Raw genomic sequence first — 17,980 nt, forward strand, 5'->3', positions numbered from 1 at the left:
AGAGCGGTGAAATCTGTGTTAACAAAAGTAAGAAAAGATTAATACACATACAATTAACAAAGAACAGAACAAATGTTCAGCTGTAGTTTTATATAAGCATGCACACCTATGTTTATGAAGAAACAGATGATTTGTGCATAGGCATACCTTGTCACAGACATAAAGGCCACTCGGATCCTCATTGAAGAGGTCGGGCAAGAGAAGAATCGCTGCTGTGGTCTCCAGTCCTAGTAAAGTAAAGCAATGATCTTACTACACTTGCTAATTTTATCACAAAATACATTAGAGAAAGGGAAGGAATAAGAGCAAGTACCTCTTCTGTATTGTCCTTCAGGGACTGTCAGAATAGCAGGATGATGTCCTCACCCCTGCCTCACCTCTACCTCTGATAGTCCTTGAATTCTCTTTTTGTCTATATCCATTCCATGGCCTTGATTCATTTCTGAGAAGATCTGAAAAGATAATTTGCACACATTTGTATGCTAATAGATGTCAGTTTGTATTGACTGCAATGCCACTTAATATAATGTTTACATACCCTACATTACTCATCTCATATGTATATACTGTACTCTATATCATCTACTGCATCTTGCCATCTTTATGGAATACATGTATCACTAGCCACTTTAAACTATGCCACTTTATGTTTACATACCCTACACTACTCATCTCATATGTATATACTGTACTCTATACCATCTACTGCATCTTGCCTATGCCGTTCTGTACCATCACTCATTCATATATCTGTATGTACATATTCTTTATCCCTTTACACTTGTGTGTATAAGGTAGTAGTTGTGGAATTGTTAGGTTAGATTACTTGTTGGTTATTACTGCATTGTCGGAACTAGAAGCACAAGCATTTCGCTACACTCGCATTAACATCTGCTAACCATGTGTATGTGACAAATAAAATTTGATTTGATGTAGGTTAAATGTACACTTCAAATGCAGCTGTCCTACAACATATCTACAACCAACTTTACACAGGCTACTGTTTGGCCGTAGCCCACGCCAGATAAATGAAAGATAACCTACAAGCCAACCGTGACCTTCTTTTGTGAAGCCCAGACGTAAGAGAGAGAACAAAGGCTAAACCTGGTCTTAACTTCCAATGCTCCATCCTCCTGCCCAACCCCCCTCCACGCCACCCCGCCAGATGTCCGGCATCAGAACATTCCAGGCATTCCCGTGATTGGCAGATAGGGTCTGACATGCTAATCAACCGGCTGCAAACACTGGGTACTGGTAAGTGCAACACAACCACCTCCTAGCCTAACACATAACACACAGCTGTCTGTGCGGGTCGCTACACAGCCCCCCCACCACAAAGTCCCTCGTCCCCGAGGGAACAAACAAAGTCTCTGAAGTGACCCGGAGGTCTCCTTTGCCTGCGTGGCCGTGATGGTTGCAGAGTGCCCCTCTGGGAACCAGGGGATGAAGGCAGGGATATGGGGGACAAGGAAGCAGGAACGGGTAATACAGTCCGTGGCTCTGGGGAACCACGCGGTGACACAGGGGGGGAGACAGGGGGAGTGGGCTGTCTGGAGCCTTGTCTGCGGCACCTGGGGGTGGGTGCCTGGAGAATGTCATTGCCAGAGAGGGGAATTGTGGGGGTTCCTGGGGTTTGGGGAGAAGAGGCCCCTCTGTATGGGGCTAACCTGTCCCAGTACAGTGTCACCTTTCTCCCCCTGGGAGGAAGCTGCACCTGGTAAACAACCTCCCCTACCCTCTCCAGGACGCTGCAGGGTCCCACCCAGTGACTGTCCAACTTGGGGCATCTGCCTTTTTTCCTTAGGGGGCTGTAGACCCAAACCAGCTCCCCAGCCACAAAGTGCCTTCCCCGGGTGTGCACGTCATAGTTCCTCTTCTGCCTCCCACCTGCATTCACCAGCTGCTCTCTGGCGAAGGTGTGGGCTGTCTCCAGGCGGTCCTGGAGTCTCCGGGCATACTCTGGCCCCGGGGTAACATGAGGGCTATCCAGGGGCCGACCAAACACCATCTCCGCAGGGGTGCGGATCTCTCTCCCCAGCATGAGGATGGCAGGCGTGCAGGAGGTTGAGTCTTGGACAGCGGAGCGGCATGCCATGAGGACCTTAGGCAGGTGCTTGTCCCGTGTTTGGAAGAGACGAGGGCCAGCTGCTGTCCAAGCATTTTGTTGAAGCGCTCCACAAGGCCATCACTTTGAGGATGGAGAGGAGTAGTGCTGGTCTTGTGCATACCCAGCCTCACACATGGTGGCGAACACACGGGACTCAAAGTTTTTGCCTTGGTCGCTGTGTATGGACTCCGCAGCTCCAAACCTGCTGGACATCCCCACTGTCAGGGCGTCGACGATGGTCTCTGCCTCCTGGTCAGGCAGAGCATAGGTCTCAGGCCATTTTGTGAAATAGTCCATGGCCGTGAGCACCCAGCGGTTTCCACTGTCTGTGGTGGGGAACAGCCCAACTACATCCACTCCCACCTTCTCCATGGGAGCCCCCACTGGGAACTGTTAGAGCTGAGCATGAGCGGCCTGGGGGGCCCTTTCTCGCTGTGCAGTTGTCACAGCGGCGGCAAAAGTCCTCCACATCCCTGATGTGCTGCCCCCAGTAAAAGCCCTGACGGAGGCGGCGGAGGGTTTTTGTGACCCCAAAGTGTCCAGTCCCCACCCCCCCATGAGTACTCAGGAGCACAGCCTCAGTGGCGGCAGCCGTCTGCAGTACAGGGCCGACAGGACATGGCGTCGGCATTGGAGTGGCGTGCCCCTGCACTGTGCACCACTGTGAAGTTGTACGGCTGAAGCTCCTCCAACCAGCGTGCCACCTGCCCCTCTGGCTCTCTGAAAGACATGAGCCACTGGAGAGCAGAGTGGTCAGTCCTTACAGTAAAGGGCAGGCCACCCAGGTAGTACTTGAAGTGTTTGACAGAAGATACAACAGCCAAGAGCTCCCGCCGGGTGACACAGTAGCGGCGCTCATGTTTGTCAAATGTTTTGCTGAAGTACGCCACCACTCTCTCCCCCTCTAGCCCCACCTGGGCCAGCACCCCACCCATGCCCACATTGCTCGCGCCTGTGTCCAGGATAAAGGGCAAGCTGAGGTCAGGGGGGGGCGAGCATGGGGGCCTCGATCAGTGCACGTTTGAGGGTGTTGAAGGCCTCCTCACACTCCACTGTCCAAATGAAAGCCTTGTCCTTCAGCAGCAGGCGGTTCAGGGGAGCAGCGACGCTTGAGAAGCCCCGTACAAACCTCCTGTAGTACGAGGCCCAGGAAGCGCTTCAGCTGACGCTGGTCGGTGGGGGTGGGCCAGTCTCTGACAGCCTCCACCTTGTCCTCCACGGTGCTGATCCCCTCCTTCCCCACTCGGTGGCCCAAGAAGGACACCTCTCTCCTCATGAAGTGGCACTTCTCGGGGTGGAGCTTCAGACCTGCGGCAGCCACCCTCTCCAGCACATGCCGTAGCGCCCCCAGGGCTGACTGGAAGGAGCTGCCATGGGCCAGGATGTCATCGAGGTATACCAGACACTGCTGTCAGGGGATGCCATCCAGCACCCTGTCCATCAAACGCTCAAAAGTAGCTGGAGCGTTGCACAGGCCAAAGAACAGGACCTTGAACTGCCAGTGTCCTCTGTTAGTGGAGAATGCCGTTTTGGCTCTGGCCTCTGGGGAGAGGGGCACCTGCCAGTAGCCACTGCAGAGGTCTAGTGAGGAGAACCAGGAGGACCCCCTAACCAGGTCCAGCGACTCATCGATACGTGGTATGAGTCCTTCCTGGTTACCTCATTCAGCCGCCTGTAGTCCGCACAGAACCTCAGCTTGCCCCCCTTCTTCGGGAACCATGACGACTGGCGCCGCCCAGGGGCTGTCTGAGGGCTCGATGAAGTCTTCCCGCTGCATCTCCAACACAGCCTTGTCTGCCGCCTCCTGGCGTGCCAGCGGGATACGGCGGGGACGCATCTTGATGGGTCGAGCATCACCGGTGTCGATCTCATGCTGCACCAGATGAGTCTGACCCACCTCTTCCTCACTCAGCGCAAAGCTGTCTCTGAATTCAAACAGCAACTGCCACAACCGTTCCTGCTGCTCGGGGTCAAGACCAACACAGTTCCTCCCCCATATCTCCCTCACTGCAGACAGTGTCCTCTCCTCTCCCATCTGGGGTAGCTGGGCTGGGGTGGCGCGGCCCGTGCTCACAGAGGGCTGTGTCGTAGAGGTAGCTGGGGGAATGCAACACACAGCCATAGGTGACAGGGGGGCTGTGGAAAAGTCACACACAGATGTGGGGGAGGGGGGGCAGCCATGAGTCTCTGCTGCTTTAACTGTTGGAGTGAAGGGTTTGTTGGGTTGAGTGAATGTGACATTAGGGGGGGCCATGGTGACTTCCGGCCCTCCCTGGAAGCTCAGTGTGCCCCCATTTAGGTCTAACTGGCAGCCTGTGCTCCTAAGAAAGTCCAACCCCAGGATACAAGGGTCCTGCACAGTCGCCACCCACACAGGATGACACACAGTCCTGCCCCCTACTGTCAGAGTCATTATTCCCTTCCCTTTCATGGGTGCCAGCTCACCTGTGACTGTGCGGAGCTGCACAGTTGTGGGCTCAGACTGAGTCCAACCTGGCACAATATCTGGCCTCACCAGGGTTACTGTGGACCCAATGTCCACCAGGGCGGAGCAGGGCACCCCCTCCACAGTGACAGGGACATGACAAAAGTCCACAACACAGGTCCGGCCCACCACAACAACAGGCTCCATCCGCTTGCCCTCGTCTGCTTCTGGGGGAAGTGGAGCCTTGCTTCCCCGTCTGTGCCGGTGGGCTCCTCCTGAAGAAGATGGTGGTTGGGATAGAAAACTAGGGGTCCGCACTACCCGGTCTATGCGGACCCCGAGCCGTTTCCCTGAGCTCTGGTGGACATGGGGAAATCCCGGCGCAGATAGCCTGGGACCAGGGCGCGTGTTTCGTGCCGCCTGTAGCGACACAGCACGAATTACTTCTGTCATTTCAGCCACCCATGCAGGCTTTTCCGGCTCCGGGCTGCTCTGCCCCCCAGCTCGCACAGAGGGTGTGTCTCCCTGCACCCCCACCAAAGCCCCAGCCCACACCAGCTCCCTCTCCAAGGCTATCTGCAATGACTCAGGATGAGCCAGCTGGGTCTGTATGCACAGCTCCGTAGGAGAGCGCCTGTATGAACAGGTCCCGTGCTAGCTCGGGCAGTAGCCTGGGCTGTACAAACTGTCCATAGTGCCTCCTCAGTGCTCCCACTAAAGCACCATAATCACGTGTCCTCGGGGCTAATCAATATCAAACAGGCCAGAGCATCATCCGTGAGAAATAAAGCCAACTGCAGTGCCCTATCTTCATTCGACCACCCCCTAAAATGAGCTAACAGTTCAAACTGAGCATGAAAAGCTTCCCAATCCGCCTTACCGGAATACTTCGGGGTCTTAACTGATACGGACGCAGCCGGGAACCGGGCGCCGCCATGTTTGTTTACATCCTGAGCCCCAGATTCCTCGTCCCGCCGCGTCGACGTCACCCATTCGGTGCGCCCAACAGAATCCGAGCGAAGCACAGTCGACGAGGCACTCATGCCCGCTTATTCCGCCATCACTCTAACTTCCTCCCTCAAGCGGCCTCTGGGCTCCAACGCCCTGGCGATCTCCTCAGCCAGATCCTCCGACGTCCATGCACACGCACCTCCTTGGCCACAATCGTCCCCTACCTCCACCTTCGGATTCTCTCGAAGCATTTTCAACCCCGTTCTCACCTACGGTAGCTAGCCACAGAAGTCAGCTAACGTTAGCTAGCTGGATAACTTTTATCAACATTTTTACTTACCTGACTAGATCATAAAGGAACAATTGTCCAGACAGAGGGTTGAGTTTACGAATTGACGGTTTATTAACCCAACTTTACACAGGCTACTGTTTGGCCGAAGCCCACGACAAATAAATGAAAGATAACCTCGTTTGAAGGCCAGAAGTAAGAGAGAGAACAAAGGCTAAACCTGTTCTTAATAACTTCCAATGCTCCATCCCCCTGCCCAACCCCCCTCCACGCCACTCCGCTAACCGCCCGGCATCAGAACATTCCAGGCATTCCCGTGATTGGCAGATAGCAGGTTGATTGGCATGTCGGACCCCGCGAACACTGTGTACTGGTAAGTGCAACACAACCACCTCCTAGCCTAACACATAACACACAGCTGTCTGTGCGGGTCGCTACAGTATTGTACATGTATCGTTTCCAAAATGGGATAGTATTGTACATGTATCGTTTCCAAAATGGGATAGTATTGTACATGTAACGTTATGCCCCCTTGTGAGTTAATAGTATTGCGTGCTGTAGCAGGCTATATAAAGAGGAAGCCCTCCATTGACGATTCGGTTCGTTGTAACATCTCGTCTGGACAGGTCACCGTCCTTAGTAAGTTAGTAAATTAGTTAGTTAGTTAACGAAAGCCAGTTCATTAACACAAAAGTGAGAACTGCTCTAGATTGGAAACTTACGTTAATTAGAGTGTAAAGCCATGTTGGCTTTATGGAAACGATATACAATATATGGGAAAGAATATAGTTCAGGGAAATAATCCAAACCTAGTTGTGCCTAGTTAGGACATAACGTTAGCTAACTAACGGTACTGTACTGTAGCTCATACAACGCCGACAGTCAAACCCGTCTTTCTAATATTTACGTTATGGAAGCTATTCACAGGAAACCATAATTGTCTTCGTTATTCATTAGTATGTTATATTATTATATAAATTATTTCGAGACATATTCAGAGCCAAACATCAACCCAACTTAACCTTTTTAACTGTTGTCGCATCCATACTTGCCACCAGCGTTGTCAGTTCCCAGAAGAAGTCCAGCAACAACGGAGGTTCCTCGATGAACCCACCTTCTAACAAGTGATTTGAAGAACCTTTTGGGGCAGTTTTTCATTGACCAAGAACCCTGCGGTTCTTAGGGGATCTGAGAACAACTCCAGTTGAACCCTTCATTTTTAGAGTGGAGTCGGCTCTATTTACTCTTAGAATCAAACATGATGATTAGCATCAACGATCAAGTCAGCTGCTGCTGCTCCAATACAGTATGAGATGAGAAGGTGAACTGATGTTGAACCGGGCAGTCAGCTGCTGCTCCAATACAGTATGAGGTGAGACGGTGAACTGATGTTGAACTGGGCAGTCAGCTGCTGCTGCTCCAATACAGTATGAGGTGAGACGGTGAACTGACGTTGAACTGTCAAACTATCGTGTGCATGTAGAAAACACGTGATCTTGGTATGTGTAAGTGTGTGGAGAACGAGACACAAACTAACTATGAATTGGTCGTCTCGTTCTGCAGCAACAGCTAGTTATTCTAGTTTTCCAGTGAGGTGTCAAAACAACAGGAAATCACTCTAGACACAGTTCCTCTGAAGTAGATCAACGGTTCCCTGAATTGGGCCAAGCACCTTTGGCCTGTCTGTCGAGAGGGTGTATGGTTGCACACCCACACAAACATACATATAAACTTCTCAACCCTAAAGAGATCCTTCCGAAGTCATATCAACTGAAATAGGTTAACATGATTTTTACCTCACAACATTGCACAGAGATAAATCAGATCCAGCCTGAACTGTGTGATGTAGTAGGGAGTTGTAGTTTTTCTAGAGATAAATCAGACCCAGACTGAACTGTGTGATGTAGTTTCCAGCTGGCCAATATTCTACATAGTTTAGCGCATAAAACGTTGTAATTAACTACAATGACCATAATCCACTGTGCACCTACTTGTCTTGTCTGTGTTTCTTTTACACCTGAGTTAAGTTCTAAATAAAGAGTAAAAACTCAGAAGATAAGTAAATCTCAAACCAAGTTTATTCACCCACTGAGTCACACAGCTGCATAAGACCAAGACATATTCACACAAGCGCTGGTATTTAACCCTTTCTCCTATGCTGAGTCTCCTCCTTACATCTCTGTTGCTAGGCAGAACTTTTGTGATATCAGTTCTTCCTCACTTCATCTGACCCGACCTCGGCCTAAATATCTCACTCCTCCCCACCTCACGGCTGTCCTTTTGACTTGTACCAGACTATGGCCCTTCTCCCCACCTCACGGCTGTCCTGTTGACTTGTACCACACTGTGGCCCTTCTCCTCCCCACCTCACGGCTGTCCTGTTGACTTGTACCAGACTATGGCCCTTCTCCCCACCTCACGGCTGTCCTGTTGACTTGTACCAGACTGTAGCCCTTCTCCTTCCATAGGATCCCTGACGACTAACAATAACACATTCTGACAGAATGTAAACGTTCTACATTCCCCTCTCTCAAACAGTGACATGAATAAGGATATTTTATATTGTCAAGTTCAGAAGTCAGAACCCATCACCTGCTATGTAAAAGAGAGCAGAATGCACAGTGGTCAATGCTATCTGGGATCCTTTTTTTTATTTTACCTTTATTTAACTAGGCAAGTCAGTTAAGAACAAATTCTTATTTTCAATGACGGCCTAGGAACAGTGGGTTAACTGCCTGTTCAGGGGCAGAACGACAGATTTGTACCTTGTCAGCTCGGGGATTTGAACTTGCAACCTTTCGGTTACTAGTCCAACGCTCTAACCACTAGGCTACCCTGCCGCCCCGGGGACATCCCTACCCTAAACCCTTCCTTAACAATTTTAAATGTTAACTTCAATGGGCTAGGGACATCCCAAGGATGTATCTCTACCTGAAAATACATGATCTAAGTGATTGATAGTTGGCATTCAGCAGTCATAAAACCTTATTTACTTTAATAAACTACTAAAATAGTGATTTTGTCAGACAGCATAGACAGCAGCTCTACACTTTATCGACTGACTGATCCATTCATCCTTCCATCCCTCCTCAGCCTTCCTCTCCTCTGAAGACCCAGTGAGGGTGGAGCTCAGTCAGAGAACTGTTGAGGGACTGGTTAGGAAGAACACTTCTACAGCCAGAGAGGTGAGAGGTCACACATGGTTTAGATCACAGGTGTCAAACTCATTCCACGGAGGGCCGAGTGTCTGCGGGTTTTCGCTCCTCCCTTGTACTTGATTGATGAATTAACATCACTAATTAGTTAGGAACTCCCCACACCTGGTTGTCTAGGGCTTTATTGAAAGGAAAAACCAAAAACCTGCAGACACTAGGCCCTCCGTGGAATGAGTTTGACACCCCTGGTTTAGATGGTAAATATTTACGTCCCATTAGCGGTTCATCACGTCAGCAAAAGGGAATATGTTCCATCATCTATGTTCATTACATTTGTGCAAATTGTCCACTGATATTTAATTTCTCAACCCTTCTGGCTGTATGAAAGTTAATTTCCCCTTAGGCACACATATTTGTTCTTTGTTATTACCCGAGCCACTGCCTGTTCACCCCACTATCATTCAGAAGGCGAGGTCAGTAAAGGTGCATCAAAGCTGGGACCAAAAGAATGAAAAACAGCTTCTATCTCAAGGCCATCAGACTGTTAAACAGGCATCATGAAATCATTGTCCCTTTAATAATGTTTGCATATCTTGCATTTCTCATCTCATATGTATAAACTGTATCTCAGTCTATGCTGCTCTGACATTGTTTATCCATATATTTATATATTCATAAATCCATTCCTTTACTTAGATTTGTGTGTATTAGGTATTTGTTGTGAAATTGTTAGATATGACTGCACTGTCGGAACTAGAAGCACAAGCATTTGCCTACATTCGCAATAACATCTGCTGAGCACCTGTATGTGACCAATACAATTTTATTTATTATGAAGGTAATATGTGTAAAATGTATTTTTCCCCACCTCTTTACATTGCTTATGCATATTCAGTGGCCTGACTGCGTCCAGACTATGTCAAAGGCCCATCCTGGTAGATCTGAACCTAATGCAGCTTGGAGTGATCGGATGAGAGAAGTCACATTTAGGTGCCAGGTGTAACTGAGGCCATAGATGCTCCATATCCATTACTTTGAGAGTTTTATATAATTTTACTAAATGTGTTTCTGTGTTGCAGGGGCAGTCAAGAAATGGAACGGCAAGGCCACAGAACATGACATAAGCAGAGCTGTGGGAGATCACCTCAATCGCCTGGTAGAGCCGGGGGTGGTGTTTACCACTCCACCACGGCTTCAGCAGGCTGGAAAAGTGGGATTGATGTGTTTGATCTATTTGTTTGTTTCAGTTTTCAGTAGTTGAATCCTTTGACGTATTGTTGATTTCAACAAATGCACTGTGTTGGTTGAAAAGTGATACTAAACATGCACTATTTTGACACAGTGGAAGATGCTGAATTTATACTGTTTTTCATAATAAGATGGACCAAGATGCGTGTTGCTTTTGCACATATTTGTTCATTGGTTTCGCAAGAGTCTGTTGATTGTCAGTCATTGGGTTCATTTGTTTTGCAATATGTTCAAATGAAATCAAGCTTTATTTACACAGCACATTTCAGACATGGATTCAACACAATGGCTTCACAGGAAAAAACATTAAAACAATGAAAATAAACAGAAATATTTTGTACACAAACATAAGAGGATAAAAAAACAGAAGGTTACCAACTAAAACTCTAATGAGCACATAATTAATATAGGAGGGGCTCTGAAAGACACTATGGAGGTGTCCACTGAAAGTTGACTAGTAACAACAACGGGGACCTGAAAGACACCCACCATTAGACCCACTAAATCTGCCCAAGAAGAGGCAAACAAAACAAAAACCCACACCAAACTTAAAGACAGGAAGCAAACCAAAAAGGTGGAGCAACTTAAGGTGTTGACACTCCATATCTATCAAAACAACTGGAGCACTGGGCCAGACACTCTTAAATAGAACTTGGACCAGCTCAGGTGAAACACCTTCCACTAACGAGATGGACAAGCCAGCACAGGTGTAACACATACTGACTAACGAGGTGACACCAATCAGTGCGCCCTACGTGCTAACGAGCTATACTTGCTACCGTCCAAACTCAAAACATAAATGGAAAAACCAAAGACTGTAACACCTTAAGAGAAAGCTTACCACCAACAGAAAACAACTTCCATTTCACATTATAATCAACTACAAAGCTTCACCTTCACCAATATAAACATGGTGTCTGCAGGCTGTCAACAATCAAAAACTAGAAAAAACTTTTTCCCCCACTAGATTCTAGAACTCTTGTCCCCTTGGAACAAGCCCAAACAAAACTCAACCTCCAATAGGAGTTTGTGATCCATGGTAACTCACTGGCTAAACACAAAACGTTTTGACTGCCCACCCTTGAGACATTTAGCAACCAAGTTGTCCTTACCACACATGTCTGATTTCAAGAGGAAACTCCTGCAATATTATCATTAAAATTATTAAAATACTCCCACTACAATGTTAAAACATTCTACATTGTGACATTAATTAATTGATATCATGAGACAACTCCTTCATGTATGTATTTTCTAAAATTGGATCAGATATCTTTTATCAGATTATCTCTGGTCACAGCTATAAGTTTTCTCTCCTGTGTGTGTTCTCTGGTGTACTGTCAGATTGCCAGATTGAACAAAACTCTTCCCACATTGATCACAGCTATAAGGTTTCTCTCCTGTGTGTGTTCTCTGGTGTACTGTCAGACCACTAGATGAAGCAAAACTCTTCCCACATTGATTACAGCTATACGGTTTCTCTCCTGTGTGTGTTCTCTGGTGTACTGTCAGAACGCTAGATGTAACAAAACTCTTCCCACATTGATCACAACTATAAGATTTTTCTCCTGTGTGTGTTCTCTGGTGTACTGTCAGATTGCCAGATTGAACAAAACTCTTCCCACATTGATCACAGCTATACGATTTCTCTCCTGTGTGTGTTCTCTGGTGTATCTTCAGATGGCTAGATGTAAAAAAAAACTTCCCACATTGATTACAGCTATGAGATTTCTCTCCTGTGTGTGTTCTCTGGTGTACTGTCAGAACTCTAGATGTAACAAAACTCTTCTGACATTGATCACAGCTATAAGATTTCTCTCCTGTGTGGATTCTCTGGTGAATTTTAATGCCTGATGAGGTGAATCTCTTCCCACAGTCAGAGCAGCAGTGAGTTCTCTTCCCTGTGGATCTCTGCGGGTGTTTCTTGAGGTGTTCTAATGTGGAGAGACTCTTCTCTGCCTTGTCAGCATCATGATGTTTTTGAGGCTCTCCAGAGGACCCACGGTAGTCCCGTCTCTCTCCTGTGTGAACAACAAAGTCAGACAGATGGTTAAAGGCCCACAACATGACATCCACTGTAAAGGGTAGCCAGCGTAGCCATGATGTTGTACAACAATTGAAGTCTAATGAATATTAAAATTATTTGACAATTGTCTTAAAATGAGCAAGAATAGTCATATTCTGTCTTGTTTCCACATTAGTAGTAACATCGATGATTGTAGGCTAGAAATAAGTTATTCATGTTGTTGAAACTCTAAGTAGTGTGCCAGACTGGCTCCAGGTCATCTACAAGTCTCTGCTAGGTAACCTTATCTCAGCTCACTGGTCACCATAGCAGCACCTACCCGTAGCACGCGCTCCAGCAGGTATATCAATGGTCACCCCCAAAGCCAATTCTTCCTTTGGCCGCCTCTCCTTCTAGTTCTCTGCTGCCAAAGACTGGAACAAACTGCAAAAATCACTGAAGCTGGGGACTCATATCTCCCTCACTAGCTTTAACGTTTCTAGCGCTAGCGGAACGCCTCGACAACATTCCGCTCGACAACATTTTTTAGAAATATGTAACTTTCATACATTAACAAGTCCAATACAGCAAATGAAAGATAAACTTCTTGTTAATCTACCCATCGTGTCCGATTTCAAAAAGGCTTTACAGCGAAAGCACAACATATGATTATGTTAGGTCAGAGCCAAGTCAAAAAAACACACAGACATTTTTCCAGACAAAGATAGGAGTCACAAAAAGCAGAAATATAGATCAAATGAATCACTAACCTTTGATGATCTTCATCAGATGACACTCATAGGACATCATGTTACACAATACATGTATGTTTTGTTCGATAATGTGCAAATTTATATCCAAAAATCTCAGTTTACATTGGTGCGTTACGTGTAGTAATGTTTTGATTCCAAAACATCCGGTGATTTTGCAGATAGCCACATCAAATCCCAGAAATACTCATAATAAACATTGATAAAAGATACAAGTGTTATTCACAGAATTAAAGATAGACTTCTCCTTAATGCAACCGCTGTCAGATTTCAAAAAAACTTTGCGAAAAATGCATAATCTGAGTACGGCGCTCAGACCCCAATCCAGCCAAAGAAATATCCGCCATGTTGGCGTCAACAGAAGTTAGAAATAACATTAGAAATATTCACTTACCTTTGATGATCTTCATCAGAATGCACTCCCAAGAATCCCAGTTCGACAATAAATGACTGATTTGTTCCATAAAGTTCCATAAAGTCCATCATTTATGTCCAAATAGCCACTTGTTGTTCATCTTCATGAGGCGCGAGCACTACGTCCAGACAAAAACTCGAAAAGTTCCGTTACAGGTCGTAGAAACATGTCAAACGATGTATGGAATCAATCTTTAGGGTGTTTTTAACATGAAACTTCAATAATGTTCCAACTGGAGAATTCCATTGTCTGTAGAAAAGCACTGGAATGAGAAAATCCTCTGTCGGGACCGCGCGTCATGAGCCTGAGACACTCTGCCAGACACCTGACTCATTCAGCTCCCATTCCCCCCTCCTTTATAGCAGAAGCCTGAAACAAGTTTCTAAAGAAAGTTGACATCTAGTGGAAGCCTTGAAGTGCAACTTGACCCCATAGACAATGTGTATTCGGTAGGCCAAGCTTTGAAAAACTACAAACCTCAGATTTCCTACTTCCTGGTTGGATTTTTCTCAGGTTTTCGCCTGCCATATGAGTTCTGTTACACTCACAGACATCATTCAAACAGTTTTAGAAACTTCAGAGTGTTTTCTATCCAATAATACTAATAATATGCATACATTAGCATCTGGGACAGAGTAGCAGGCAGTTTACTCTGGGCACGCATTTCATCCAAAAGTGAAAATGCTGCCCCCTATCCCAAACAGGTTTTAAGCACCAGCTGTCAGAGCAGCTCACAGAACACTGCACCTGTACATAGCTCATCTGTAAATAGCCCATCCAACTACCTCATCCCCATACTGTATTTATTTATTTTGCTCCAATGCACCCCAGTATCTCTACTTGCACATTCATCTTCTGTACATCTACCATTCCAGTGTTTAATTGCTATAAATGTAATTACTTCGCCACCATGGCCTATTTATTGCCTTACCTCGTTTGCACACAGTGTATATAGACTTTTCTACTGTATTATTGACTGTATGTTTGTTTATTCCATGTATAACTCTGTGTTGTTGTATGTGTCGAACTGCTTTGCTTTATCTTGGCCAGGTCACAGTTGTAAATGACAACTTGTTCTCAACTAGCTTACCTGGTTAAATAAAGGTGAAAAAAAACAATTAGCAAGTGCATCTGTGATGTTGTACCCACGGCGACTATTAAAACATTCCCCAACCATAAACCGTGGATTGGTGGCAGCATTCGCGCAAAACTGAAAGCGCGAACCACTGCTTTTAATCAGGGCAAGGCGACCCGGAAACATGACCGAATACAAACAGTGTAGCTATTCCCCCCTCAAGGCAATCAAACAAGCTAAGCATCAGTATAGAGACAAAGTAGAGTCGCAATTCAACGGCTCAGAAAACAGAGGTATGTGGCAGGGTCTACAGTCAATCACAGACCACAAAAAGAAAACCAGCCCCGTCGCGGACCTCGATGTCTTGCTCCCAGACAAACTAAACAACTTCTTTGCTTGCTGCGCTCCAGGACACCTACACCACCCGATGTCACAGGAAGGCCAAAAAGATCATCAAGGACAACAACCACCCGAGCCACTGCCTGTTCACCCCGCTATCATCCAGAAGGCGAGGTCAGTACAGGTGCATCAAAGCTGGGACTGAGAGTTTCTGTCTCAAGGCCATCAGACTGTTATACAGCCATCACTAACATTGAGTGGCTGATGCCAACATACTGACTCAAATCTCTAGCCACTTTAATAATTAATAATTGGATGTGATAAATGTATCACTAGTCACTTTAATCAATGCCGCGCTTTATATAATGTTTACATACCCTACATTACTCATCTCATATGTATATACTGTACTCTACCATCTACTGCATCTTGCCTATGCCGTTCGGCCATCGCTCATCCATATATATATATGTACATATTCTTATTCATTCTTTCACACTTATGTGTATAAGGTAGTTGTTGTGAAATTGTTAGATTACTTGTTAGATATTACTGCTTGGTCGGAACTAGAAGCACAAGCATTTCGCTACACTCGCATTAACATCTGCTAACCATGTGTATGGAACATTTTTTTTTTGATTTGATCTGGTACACAGACGAGAGAGCTCTGAAATCGGAGTAGATAGCCAGAGTGAATTTATGAAAGCACCCAAAAGTCCATTGAGAAAGCACAACGACTATACCATTTAGCTAAGCTAAGAATGACGTGAATAATCAAGTAAATAAAGGTTGGGTAGTTAGTTAGAATATAGTTCATATACTGGCAAGTTTGATGTATAAGTAGCCAACTAACGTTAGGTTGCTAGTTAACATACCGGTACATACTGCTGTAATAACATGCTAACAAATTGTCAGCCAGCATATCGTGTAAGGTAACTTACTTGAAAAGTCGTTACTTTATTACATTGCTCAGCATTTTCTTAACATTTGTCATAATCAGATAAAGTAATGAATTTGTATCGACTCTCGTTGGACTTCGGCTGCATATTTTCCGACATTTTCTTCAAATCTGAAAACGATGTGAAGCCACGCCCATTTCCTGAAGAATTGCATTATGGGCCATAACGTACTGTGTGTATACGTCATATTTTGCCGAATTTAGTACGACATCCGGGAACTTTTGGCATACTAAGTATATCATACTATGACCAATAAGCATACTATATACTCAATTAACATCACAAATAGTATGGTTAGTGTGAGTATTCTAACACAGCTAATGACTTAACAGCTCTAACAATTTGACCCCCACAGGAAATCTACACTGGCAGTTATAGAAAGACCCATTTACTATATAACCATTGATTCTTGAAGAATATAACTTGTAAATGCCTCAAATGTTTCAACTGTATTACCCCATCAGAAACCAAAGCATAAGCTCGTAAAACACCATTGTTTGTAAAAAAGCACTGTATAGCCTTGAAATCTTGTCTAAAACGATCATTTTGACCTTTTGGATGGTCAGTCCTTGTATTTATAGTGTAGTCAAATCAGGGGGTAGCCCTGAGCTGGACTCAAACCTGGGTCCACTGTCAAGCCAACACCTTATAACTGTTACGCCAAGCTGTCTGAACTTCTTGACGAGGTCGCTAGGTTTTGGGTTACGGTTGCTAAAATAGCTTTCTCTATGAATGTGAGAGTGGTTACATTTCTCCAGCCCCCATCCATCAGCTGCTTAAATCCTAGGTTTCCCCTTTAAAAAAGCCACACAATCAACCAACCAATCTGCAGTTCAAACAATAACAAAGCTGTCATTCCACCACTGTTTTGGTAATAAGATGGAGGGAGAAAGGGCTGGAGAAATGTAACTACTCTCAAATTCATAGACAGACCTATGGATGCAAGGATTGACCATCCATGATATCAACATTATAGTTTTAACCATGTTGAGGCTACAGTGTTGGTTTACATTGTTTCTAAACATTGGAGTAAAAAAAGCTTATTTGGGGTTCTGATGGGGTACAACAGTTGAACTAAGCTCATGAGGCATGTGTTATATTCTTGAAGAATCAATGGCTATAAATAAACACATTTAAAAAGTCTAAATATGGATGTAGCAATTGCATAGTTCCCCTTTAACACCGCACATCAGTTCCACAACTGCAGAGTTTATGCCTCTGTATTTAAGGCAGTACTTACTAGTGTTAATCAGGGCCCGTTCATCGTTAGAACCATTGGACGCTTTAACATGCCTTTGTGAAACCGAGCCCAGATATTCAGTTTCCTCCTCTTCTTCCACTGTGACAGTCATCTCCCCATCCTCCTCTTTCACTCCAAAACATGCATCCTCCTCTTTCTCTTCCTCTTCTTTTACTGTAACATCCTCCTCCTCTTTTACTCTGAACGAGTCTTCCTCTTCTTTAACTGTAACGTCTTTATCTTCTTCTTTCACTGTAACGGCCTCAACCTCTACTTGTTTTTCTATTGTGACATCCTCCTCTTCCTCTTTCACCACAATGTTCAGCCACAGCCCCGTTTTCTCCGTCCAGCAGATCCCCTCTTCTTTTGCAGGAGGAGAGTTGCTTAGTGAGCTCATGGTCGGGAATGTTAGCTAGATAGGCTAATGCTAACTTAACCAGCCCGCTAGCTGACTAATAACAACAACCGTAAATATGAAATTAAAACGGACGACAGAAGTGTGTTTAAAACACAGTGGCTAATAAACACTAAAGCGCCTAAAGAGCTTTATTGGTTCGGCTATTTTGTCTAGCAAGCCACCGAGGTGGTTGACTAACTTTTGCTGCTGTTGAAAGAAGCATTCCGTCCACTAGATTATACGTCACACAGCGTTGCCTTAAATTCCCACACCGCCATCCGCTGACTGGAGTGGGTAACGCAGTTGAATAAAATGTATATTTAATTTCAGACAACAAGTCAAAGGAAGCATTCGTTTTTTCTCACCAGTGTAAAACTACAGTGTGGATAAAGACTTACTAAGCTAGTTGTAGTCACGATGTGGTTACCTGTAAGTACAAACAGTTATGTTTTTGCGTTATTGCATATTTATTAACTTATCATTTTGTATATATATTTAACATTTATTTAACTAGGGAAGTCGGTTAAGAACAAATTCTTATTTACAATGACGGCCTACCCTGGCCAAACCCTAACTCAAACGATGCTGGGCCAATTGTGCGCTGC

The 17,980-nt window shown here is 45.5% G+C and overlaps 1 protein-coding gene and 1 long non-coding RNA gene across 2 annotated transcripts; one reads left to right on the plus strand and one right to left on the minus strand.

Moving 5' to 3' along the window:
• Positions 1–5,421: 5,421 nt before the first annotated feature.
• On the plus strand, positions 5,422–11,037 carry LOC129824366 (uncharacterized). The gene is made up of 3 exons (XR_008754737.1): positions 5,422–6,145; positions 8,866–8,957; positions 10,007–11,037. It is a non-coding gene; the product is annotated as an uncharacterized LOC129824366 (long non-coding RNA).
• LOC129824363 (zinc finger protein 239-like) lies at positions 10,405–17,601 on the minus strand. The gene is made up of 2 exons (XM_055883955.1): positions 16,979–17,601; positions 10,405–12,196 (listed from the first exon to the last, which is right to left on the minus strand). The coding sequence occupies exons 1-2, from the start codon at positions 17,373–17,375 to the stop codon at positions 11,460–11,462; spliced, it is 1,134 nt and encodes a 377-aa protein (XP_055739930.1). The 5' UTR covers positions 17,376–17,601; the 3' UTR covers positions 10,405–11,459.
• Positions 17,602–17,980: the final 379 nt, after the last annotated feature.

This window comes from Salvelinus fontinalis, chromosome 26 (assembly GCF_029448725.1).
Source record: "Salvelinus fontinalis isolate EN_2023a chromosome 26, ASM2944872v1, whole genome shotgun sequence".
NCBI lineage: Eukaryota > Metazoa > Chordata > Actinopteri > Salmoniformes > Salmonidae > Salvelinus > Salvelinus fontinalis.